This window comes from Solanum verrucosum, unplaced genomic scaffold (genome assembly GCF_900185275.1).
Source record: "Solanum verrucosum unplaced genomic scaffold, falcon-dt-bn FXZP01000177.1, whole genome shotgun sequence".
Taxonomy (NCBI): Eukaryota; Viridiplantae; Streptophyta; class Magnoliopsida; order Solanales; family Solanaceae; genus Solanum; species Solanum verrucosum.
This window is the reverse complement of record NW_026020401.1, coordinates 1,278,132-1,289,729: the sequence shown is the minus strand read 5'-3', so window position 1 is coordinate 1,289,729 and position 11,598 is coordinate 1,278,132. Positions and strand designations below refer to the sequence as shown.

The 11,598-nt window shown below is 32.0% G+C and overlaps 1 protein-coding gene across 1 annotated transcript; it reads right to left on the bottom strand.

Moving 5' to 3' along the window:
* Window positions 1-10,056: 10,056 nt before the first annotated feature.
* Window positions 10,057-11,598, bottom strand: LOC125840047 (uncharacterized). The gene is made up of 2 exons (XM_049519032.1): window positions 11,375-11,598; window positions 10,057-10,711 (listed from the first exon to the last, which is right to left on the bottom strand). The coding sequence occupies exons 1-2, from the start codon at window positions 11,543-11,545 to the stop codon at window positions 10,202-10,204; spliced, it is 681 nt and encodes a 226-aa protein (XP_049374989.1). The 5' UTR covers window positions 11,546-11,598; the 3' UTR covers window positions 10,057-10,201.

Genomic DNA, 11,598 nt, shown 5'->3' with positions numbered 1-11,598 from the left:
AGAGAAGATGAAAAGTCGTTGAGTGTTCCCCCTTTTTCTAAAGTCGCTGAGTGTGACTGAGATATTTGTGAACGCGTGTGTAGGTAAGCACTTACGTTTGAGTGACTTGTTGGAATGACTAAGCAAATAATACCCATACATTTCATAATAATAAGGTAAGCATCCAGCTCTCGATCCAGAGCTACTGCTTCAAGAATCAACTGAGCTCAGGAAGTCAGGTTAAGACGTCGACTTTGACAGGGGAGATGAAAAAGAATTCCTGTCTTTAGAAGTAAATCCCACTAAACTAGACTTGTACGCTTGACATGAAAAGTAGAGGCAAGCGGAGTCAAAGGCCGAGCCTCAACCAGCAAAGGGGGACAACCATGCCAATCCAAGCACAGTAAAAGTGTGCCCACTCTACCTTTCTTTCTTTACCCTAGACTCCGTTCTTCAAGGAGACCCATGTGCATTTCCTCTGTTCTGTGCTCGCTACGCCCTTGTGCCTTTAGTTGAAGTATAGGTCGTCGATTCAATCTATCTTGATGGGATTTTTCTAGTAGGTAGCGAGAAGACTAGTAGTATCGACAAGAGGCTACATCAATAGCTGAAAATTTCGGGTAGGGTAGGCTTGGAGTCAGAAGTCCTATTCTTCCCAACCAAATAAGCACTTTTGCAAAGTTCACCTTCCCGCGGTCAAAACAAGACTTACGGATAACAATCAGACCTTACCAGGGACAGGGACCAGACTATAGAGCCTAATTAAAAAGAATTCGGGCTTGCTTTGTCAATTCACATCTATGAGCGAGGATTCCTCTATCTCTTGCTCGCTTCGATCAGACTCTGACAGCTTAGGGAAGAATGATGGGTCGCTAACAAGGCCCCTAAATGACCGCTCAGAAGGCCTACCTATTTTTTTTCCCAATCTGTCACTTGCTCGTCCCTCTCTCATGAAAATGGTCTCTCCTCTCCTCTCGCTATCAGGTTTGGTTCTTGTTCCAGGTTGGGTCTCACTGTTTTATTATTGATTGTCTTATGGTTAGAATACGCTTTTTTTCGCTTGGTTATCTTAGAAGGGTTAGCTACGTCCCGTTGGGAACCATGAAACAACTAACACCCTATCTTCTACTCCGTACTATGAGATAGAGGCAATGAAATGGGAATTGCAACGCACTATTCGGTCCAGCCCCAATCTACTTTCCTCTTCCGAGATGCCTTCTTCACTGGCCAGGCAAGGGATAGAGTCTTGTCTTCCTTCTACGATTCCGAACTTTGTCCTAAGAGCTGATTCGTTCAAAGACAGGAAAGACAGTTTCGAAAGCAGAGACATAAACTGGGACAGGATTACTACTGGCTTGAAAGCGGCGTGACTCACTGTGATTGGAATCCGACTTCCTTGTGACCCGCTTACTTGCTTATGTTGTACCTCTTCCTTTTCCCTAGAAAGTGCTAAGTTGAAGGAGAGCCAAAAAAGAGGTTTTCAATCTATTTTTTTGGAGCCTGATTTTCAACTTTTAATTCGAAATTGAATGACTTTTACTATGTAATAGCTAGCTTTTTTTAACGTCTAAATAATGGGCAAATTTTAGTAGTTTCAACTTTCATATTGTAGTTTTATAAGAGTAAAGACGCCATATTTTTAACGTATTAGATATAATTTTAAAATGTCTTTCTTTTACATGTTGAACTAAATTTGTTATTTTCTTTTTGAGAAAATCGCCAAAACCCTTCCCAACCTATAACCGGATTTCCAACTACACACTCATACTTCAAGGGGGTACTATTACCCTCCTGAATTATTTTAAAATGAAATAACTAGCCCCTTAAAACGTCATACCCAGATATTTTTTTTGTGGTGAAACACACGCGCTTGACACGTGTTTTCACCTATAGATCTTTTTTTAAAAGACATTTTTTTCTCTTTCTTCTTCAACCTTTCTTCTTCATTCATTTTTTAGCCCTAATTATTTTTTGAGAACTTTGATTTGGAGAAAATATTGGGGGTTAAATTGGGGGGGGGGGGGTCTCTTTTGTCTTCTCCGGAGGGATATGTCGCCGCCGTCGGCATAGTCTGAGAATTTCGCTACCACCACCATCTCCATCTATGCCTTTGTTATTTATCCGCCTTCACCATTAGCTCCTCCACCTACTCAAAGAGCTCCCGTCATTTCTTTCAAAGAATAAAGCTCGAAAAAGAGAACATTCACACCACCACCAAGATCACTATGAGTCTAATTAATGTTTGTGGGTATTTTTATAATTTTATAATTCTATGTGATGGAGTTTTTATAATCAAGAGAAGGTAATTGCTTGTCGAGAATCTAGAAAACAAACTAAAAACACATGAGGGATTTAGATTTACATGTAAAAAATATTTTTTCTTTTTTAGGGTACAATTGCATTTGAACCCAGATTGATTTTTCAAATTTGATTCAAATTATTTTTTGGTGATTGGAGATGGTGGATTTGATTGTTTTTTTCAAATTTTTTACATGAGAGTTGTTAGAAATTTACAATAATGAATCCGGTGAAGATGGCGGTAATGGCGCAGCGATTTTGGGATGATAAGGGTGAAGAGATTTGACATATGCTACCATGGAGAAGAAAGAAATTAAATTTAAAAAAAATAATAATTAAAAATACAAATATTTATGAAATAACATATTTAAAACAAAATTTTAATATTGTTTTGGTTGCTCACTCTCTCAAAGAGAGTGAATACACTCACTTTGCCATGTAAGCATTTAGGGAGATAATAATTTCAATTTTATAAAATTCATGGGCCGGGGTAATAGGACCTCCGTAAAATATGAGTGTGTAATTGGAAAACCGGCTATAGATTGGGGGGCTTTTAACCATTTTCTCTTTTCTTTTATCTATTGGATTACATTTGTTCTTCCCTTCTATTTATTGGATAAAAAATACACATATTAGAAATGACTAAAAAATATCTTCCTTCTACTTATTAAATTTTTTTCTCATGATGTTGAATCCCGTATATTAATTTCCGCAATTTTTTTTTTTTTAAAAGTATCTAATTTTTCCTAACGTGCCATTTATCAACTTTCTTATCCAAATTTCAAACTTGTTAGCTTTTGTATAATTAATTTTAGTCGAACTTTCACTAATATTTTATTTTTTTTCAAAGATGCAATTTTTTTAAGCTAATGAGATAATATTTAACAATTCCAACTACATAATTTAGCATAAGCTAATGTCACATAATAACTTGTACAATAATAGTTTTCCACCAGCTCAAACCTTTGATATATGGAAATGGGTCAAAAAACTAGAATTATATTCAAGTGATACAATATTTATATTTAAAAATACTTTATATATATAAGAGCAGAGTATTGATAATACTCCTAAACTTGACGTAAATTATTAATTTCATTCACGAACTATCGACAACCTTAAAAATACCTCTTTATTTAACTAACTGAACTTAAATACACCCCCGATCTTGCAACATGAATGAAATACACTTCTAAATTCTCGCCAAGTTGAGGGGGGTATTTCAACAATTATCTTGTCTTTTTATTAAAAGACACGTGTTCGAACAAGAGTTTGAGACCACTTGCTATGTCATATGACATATCTAGGGTGTATCTGAGTTTAGTTAGTCAAGTAGAGGGGTATTTTTAAGGCTTGTCAATAATCGGAGATAAACTAATACTTTGTGCTAATTTTAGGAGTGCTTTAAATACTTCTCCCGTTCGCCCCTGACTATGATTAGTACAAAAACCCATAATTTAATGAACTAGGCAATTCCCGTATTACTTATGCGTCGTCACTTGAGGTGTGTGCTTTGCCAAATTGTCCCCCTATAACTATTCGCCAACTAGAATTTTTTCAAACGGTTCAAATTTAGTACTTTCTCCGTTTCAATAAGACTATAAGAATGACTTAATTTAACTTGACAAAGAGTTTTAGAAAATAAAGAAGATTTTTGAATCTTGTGGTCCTAAATTAAAGTTATGTCAAATGTACTAAATTGCCCTTTAATCTTGTGGCCTTAAACATGTCATGTGAAAAACTGAAATTAAAATGTTACCAAAAAAGGAAAGAATTCATTCTTTTTTAAACAAACTAAAAATAAAAGGAGACCATTCTTTTTTAAAGAGAGGGGTACTAATATAATATATTGCTCTGATTTTATAAGTGAAATTTAGAGAAATAAAGTGTACATAAATTTTATTTTTATCTTTATGTAAGATAGAAAGACTGAATTTAATGAATCTTTTGCTAAAAAAATTGAATTTAACAAGTACAAAAATAAAAACTATATGAAAATACTATGGGAAGAAAATATAAACAACAAAAATAGTAAAGATATAATCCAAAATCCATTAAATTGAAATTCGACTCAACAATACCCTATCCAATACTTACTCCCGAAAAAGTCAGCTTTTGGCATTAATACGCATGTCTGAACACTGATGATAATTGATGATCAACTTAATTTCTTTTCACTCAACCATGTGAAAAGCATAACATAATAAAGTCAACATAATTTTGACATTAATTTTCATGTGTGAACACTGAAAGAGATTTAAATATGATTATGACCTACCCCACCCCCACCCGTTTTATTTGATGTATTGAGGGTACATGGGGTGGGGGCGAGGGGTGTAGAAATATTTTCACGTCTAGGATTAGAGAAATCAAGGATTGTATTTATTTACACCTTATCCTAGTCGACTACAATAATTTTAGTCGTACAAAATATAGATTTGTACATAAATTAGGATTCAATAGTCTAACTCGTCAGTCAATTTCGTCGAACCTGTTCCTTTGACATGTTCCATCAGTTTCCTTCAACAAGAGCGAGATGGGAAAGGAAAAGGGAATGAGATTCGATCCTTCATACACAAATGAAAGACGGACGATTCTAAGTAAAGTTATTTTTAATGGATTCTTTGGAATCGCTACCTATATGGTATATCATATATGTTATAGTTTATACGCGTACGTTCACATTCAAATAATTGGTAAGTTATTATTATTATTATTATTATTATTATTATTATTATTATTGTTATTATTATTATATTTTTCTAGATAAAAATGGATATTTAGCTAAATATATCCATCTAGTAAAATTGTTATGATTAAGACAAAAACAAATACATGTAAGACATAGTTCAAAATCAATCATGCGTTACAGAAAAGATAGTAGTGAATTAGTAGAAATACCCGTAGTGCATAAAATTTTAACGCTCAAAGAACAAGTTTTTTCTTTGACGTTTCCTAATTTTATTTCAACTTCTAAATTATTTATGTACAACTATAACCTATCCAAATATGTCCACCAAAATGTTCGTTAATGAGATTAAAATATCCTAACCCCAACAACTTGCACTTTTGACTAAACCATTATTAATTAATAGAAAAAAATATTATCTACATTTAAACAAAGTAAACAGCAACTAACTACCGTTTAATTAAATTAATTCTTTGGCACGTGGATGACGATATTAGGGTGACAACATATTACAAACGTCACTAATTTAGCGCTCCTTAATTAACCATAACATGGCCACTTTAATTATTTTTATGGGAAGTGCTAAATGGCCAGAAAATTTGGCCAGAATTTGGCCAGAAAATTAGAAAAATTATAATTTTTATTTTATTTTAAATAAACTGATTTTTTTTCATTTTTTTAGTTAAAAGATATTAACGTTAAAAGAGTAAAAATATTTAAAAAGGTAAAATAACATAGATAAAATATCATTCTAGCCAAATTCTGGCCAAAAAGATTTTTCCTATTTTTATTTGGTCATTGATCATGGAGTAACTTTTTGAAATCATAATTAAGGGTAGTTAAATTGTATAGTAAACTTTTTATTTTTGTATCAATGAAACTCAGTGACAAACTCAGAATTTTTACTGAGCTAGAGTCCAAAGTATGAAGAAGTATACATACGAAAAAGCTAAAGACAGCTCAACATCTATTATGTATACATAAAAAATAATTTTCAAATTCGAATGAACCTCTTGACCCTACCTTACTCCGCTCCTAATATGAAATCATTCAACTTAATTTGAAAAGGGCAGAGGGACATGAATTTTTTTTTTTTGAAAAAAGGCCCTCACACTTGTTGACTTCTTGTTATATATACACACATACATTTATAATACTTCAATCATATAGTATGGAGATAATTAATTCCTCAGTAGTTGATATGAGAAGACTAATAGAAGAGTTGAATTGTGGTAAGAAATTCACAAATGAGCTAAGAGATTTGATCAAGAAACATAATAATATTATGTTGGCTGAGGATTTGGTGGGGAAAATTATGACTTCTTTTTCCAAGACACTCTCAATATTAAGCTCCAGCGTTGAGTTACATCAATTTTCTCAAGTTTCATCTTGTGAGAAATCCTCAATTCCATCTTGTCTAAGTTCGAACTGCACTATTGGTAGTTGCAAGACTTCATCACTAAAAGATGTCAATCAAGAAAGATGCAACAAGAGAAGGTGAGAATCAATATTGTTTGTGTTGTAGCTAATACTATTACCATTACTTCACTCCTTTGACCCCCCCCCCCCCCCCCTTCCCCCCCAATTTCAATGGAGTTTTCGTCCGAAATTCCATGGTTTTTCCCGTCAACCATTGAGCTTGGTGGACAGACTTACTTGATACTTATTACCTTGTGGAACTAATCGAGATGCTTGCGAACTGGTCTAGATAAAAATATCCATTTTTTTCTAGTAGTGGTGTGCTCCTAAATTTGTATAAAATCAATTTTATACTTCAGATTTTACCATAAATGAGAAACTTTTATAACCGCACAAATGTTACGAAAGTTTCAAAAGTTTACAATCTCACATACAACATGGTTTAGACCACACTTTTCAATAATCTTCATTATTGTTTCTTAAATTTCATGTTGATTCAAACTATTTCACGTAAAATTGTGTGAAGGAGGGAGTATTAATAATTAGCATTAGTTAAAATGGTATATATCACAAACTTTTACTAATATTTTGTACAGAAAAATTTCAGCTGCAACCATAAAAGAAGTTTCAACTTTGGTGGATGATGGCCATGTTTGGAGAAAATATGGCCAAAAAGAAATCCTCAATTCTCCACATCCAAGGTTTAATTTATGTATTTTCACAATTTTTTTTCCCAATAAATACATTGAAATTGTGATTAACACCTATTTATAATTGATTGATATATGCAGGAATTATTATAGATGTACTTATAAATTTGATCAAGGATGTGAAGCAACTAAACAAGTGCAAAAAATTCAAGAAAATCCATCAAGGTTTAGTATCACATACCAAGGTCATCACACATGCAAAATTTATCCACCAATTTCCCAAATACTCTTTGAATCTTCAACAAATGAGGATTCTTCAATGTTATTGAGTTTCAATTCCAACACAAATAATATTACCAACCTTATGTTCACTCATTTCATTCAACTTATAAACAAGAACCTACTAAAGAGGAGATCTCTCCGAATTGCTTCTACCCTAATGTTGACCAAAGTCAATCATCAAGCAAGTCTGGTTATTTTCAACCGTCTGATGATGGTCCGATTAGAGCAGCATTGTCATTAGGGTCGTCCGATCATAGGGCCAATGACTCTTCTTGTACTACTAATTGTAGTTTGGAGATGGAGATGATGCTAGGCTCTGTTGATTTTGTGGATTTAATTCCTTTTGACTTTTGATTTTTGTTCGAAAAATTCTTATTGTACTCAATTTATCTAATATTATGTTGGTTTTTTAATATAATGTTAATGCAATTTTGAAATTTTTTTTACTTATTAACATCAAATACACGCGCAATGCACTTGCAAAAAAGTTATTTTTTTTTATTAGAAGAACACATCTCCATTTCATATGTATATATTGCAAACGTTGGTAAATGGTCAACCTTTGAAATTTATTTATTTTCCTAAGATTTAATAAATGGATGGAGAAAGTATACAACTTGCACTAATAATGACTAATTAATTAACAATCAGTTAATTAATGCTAAACAGAAGTTGACATTATTCTTGGCAGGCAGTTCATGTATATATGATGACAATATTAAGGTGACAACATATAATAAACGTTATCTGCAATGTGTAATTAATAATTTCAGATTGGAGAATCGTTTGCACACATAACGTTCACACCAAACTAATAATTTTTATAATTTTAAATGAATTTATTAATAAATCTACCTTAATTAAGTAATAAAAATTATATGTGAGACATATATAGTGCATTTAGTGGCTTAATTAAAATACTGAATTGTCCTTCAGAATTTATTAATAATTTCAGAATAAATCCCCCTTAATGCCTTTTGAATCGAACCTATCGCATAAAACTTGCCTAATGCGGTTTACATCCCATGTGTTATGGGTTATCCTGAAATTCCAAAAAAATTAATAATCTCCTCAAATCATAATATTTTAGATTTTATTGCAACAAACTTTAAAATGTTTGTAAAATAAAGTGGATGTCCATGTGGACCATTATCAATGTATCAAATTCATTCTTTTATGACTTTGGTCTTATCATAAATGTAATTACAACCGTAGCAAATTCACTCCTTCATAATTTAAGACTTATAAATTGCATTTCATCTACTATAGCAAATTCACTCCTCACAGCCTAATGAAATTTTGTGTTGTGACAATTTTCTTCAAAATATTTTCTATTCGTACTAAACGCAAGCTATATCTAGGTTATATCTTATAATTAATAGTAATAACTAATATCATAAATTGTATTCCCTTTAGATCATTTTACTTGTCATTTTTATTAAAAATAGATGATTCAAAAATAGTTGTTATTTTAGAAAAATCAAGATATAATTTAATATATTCTTCTCATTTTGCCCCTAGTAAATAGTAATAATTAGGGATAAGGCATAAGTACCCACCTAAACTATGACCGAAATTCCAAAGATAGACTTAACTAAATTAAGGTCCTATTACCCTCCTGAACTCATTTTTTTGGTAATTTTGTACACCTTTTGGCTTATGTGGCACATCCCATGACACCACACAATTGAGGCGTGTGGGAGATATTTGGATGCCACGTAAGCCAAAAAGGTGTACAAAATTATAAAAATAAAAGGTTTAGGGGGTATAGAACCTTAATTTAATTAAGATGTGTTTGCAGCGGCTAAATATGTTAAAGAACACAATATCTTTGTGAACTTAAAGCATGAGATAGCAGCGTTTATCTTTAATGTGAAAAAAATCCTGAGATTTTCGATCATGATTTAGGGGTACTTATACGTATCCCTAATAATTATTCTTGAAAATCATAAACATAGAGTAATTAGCACAAAAACCTAAGTGAAAAGAACAAATAGATACTTTAATATTATGGTTGCTTAGATTAACTCCTTTTTTTTTACTGCAAAGAGAATAACATATTAAATGAATAAAGATACTCCCTCTAGTTCATATTAAGTGAATTGTTGAGACTTTTTTCATAGTTCAAAATAAGTGAATTGTTTAAAGTTCAATAGAATTGTTTGGAACCTTTTTTTATATTTATCCTTCATTAAACGAGGTTCTTAACTATCTTACATTTTTCTGAGAATAATTTAGATATATATAATCAAAAAAGTAATAATGGAAAGTATACTTTATTTTTTGTCCTTAAATATCTTTCTTAAGGAAGGTATCATACCACCAATAATTCACTTTGTTAAAGGAATTAAAGGAAATAATAAATAAGAATATGATAGTTCATACATATAGCTTCTTAAGAATTCGTGTAAATAAAATATATGACAAGTAAAATGATTAGAGGGAGTAGCTATTACTTTGTTACCAAGGAAATTTAAATCTAAACTAGCTTTCCTTGTTACATTAATCTATCTTTGTTGCTTAATATACATTATGATTGCAAACTTTCAAGCTTAGAACTCAAAAAATTAACACAAGATGCATAACCCCCATCCCAACCCTAACTCCACAAATTCACACAATACTTCACAAGTTTAACTTTCATACACTGACAATACATAATTATTTCAAACTATGGTTCAACAAACCATTATTAGATCATGAAGATCAACATACACTACTATATATAGTTATTTTCCCCTTCAAGTACAAGATGCATCATAAACCCCACCCCAATCCCAATAGTTCACACAATATTTCACTTAGCTTATTCTAACTCGAGTTTAACTTTCATACACTGACATTACATAATTATTTCAGTCTATGTTTCAACAACGCCCTCAAGCTAAGTACAGGTCTTATTCATAGTTCTTGACAAATTTCCAGTAAAGTCGCGCTCGCGTAGACCCCAAACCAATGCTAATGAAGACACAACCACAGGAACAGGACCAAACATCCAAAACAAAAGAGGAAATGTCATACAGAGTACTCTGTCACCAACAAAAGCCAATGTAAATCCTCTTTCAAATATGGTCTCTGTATGTCTTGGATTTATAGAGAATTCCCCTAAGGCATTAACCAAGAAATTAGCATCTATTAAGAAACCAAGTGCCATTGAGCTACACAAGAAGCTAGCCACCAAGAAAATTGTTGCTGATCCATATTTTAGTACAATTGTTTTCCCTGTTTGTGACCCAAAGAAAGCACTAGTAAATAGGTTGCTCACTTTTAATGTATTGTTTGTTAAAGCTGCCATTGCTAATGTTATGAGAATTGTGATTGTAGCTGTTAGTATTGTCTCCATTAATGCATTTCGTAAACTTTGTACAGCCAATGTGCCTTTCTTTTCACTTCCCTATCACATATACAAAAAAGAAAAAAACATTATTAGACACCTAGAGTCAATGAATTCAAAATACGTTATATTAAGAGAAAGATTGTTTTGTATATGTGTACATAGTTAGAGTTATCAAACCCATAGTAACCCTAGTTCTATGTTTGCTCATTAGAATGAGGGGCGGAGCCACAGTAGTAATTACAAGTTTGGTAACATTCAGTATGTGTTAAAAAATCATGTAATATGTATGAATAATTTCTCCAGAACTCACTCAAGCTAAAGGATTTGTGAATCAATAACTAATAAACGAAAAATCCTGACCCCGCCTTTGATTGAATCAAGGGTGGAGCCACTAAGGTAATTACGAGTTTAGTAGAACCCAGTAAGTTTGACTCAAATCTTATATTTAAGTTAAAAAAAATTCATTTAATATGTATAAATAAATGAACGATCTATCCAGAACCTAATATGCAAAAGAAATTATTGTGATCAAGAACCAATAAACAAAATATCGTGAGTCGTAACTCCGACTTTGATCTATACAAAGCTTTCTAACTCAAAAAAAATTGTGATCAAGACTATCATAAACTAAAAATCCTGACTCGACCATGATTAAAATTTTCATAAATATTTAATTTATAGAAATTTAAAACAAAAGAATGAAAGGGGAGAATAACTTGCTTGATTGAGCTCACGCAGCCAAGATCTCCTCTTGAGCATGTTCATACCAATAGTGGTGTGAGAAGGCTTATGCTTCAAGTGATGCCAAAGATAGGCATGATAACCAATTGTAATGAAAAGACTCAAAGGGACTAATATGGTGTCCAAGTAATTAATGGCATCACTAGCCATGAATTCAATTTCTCTATTTCTCTAATAGAGAGAGTTTTAATAATTTGTTTGGT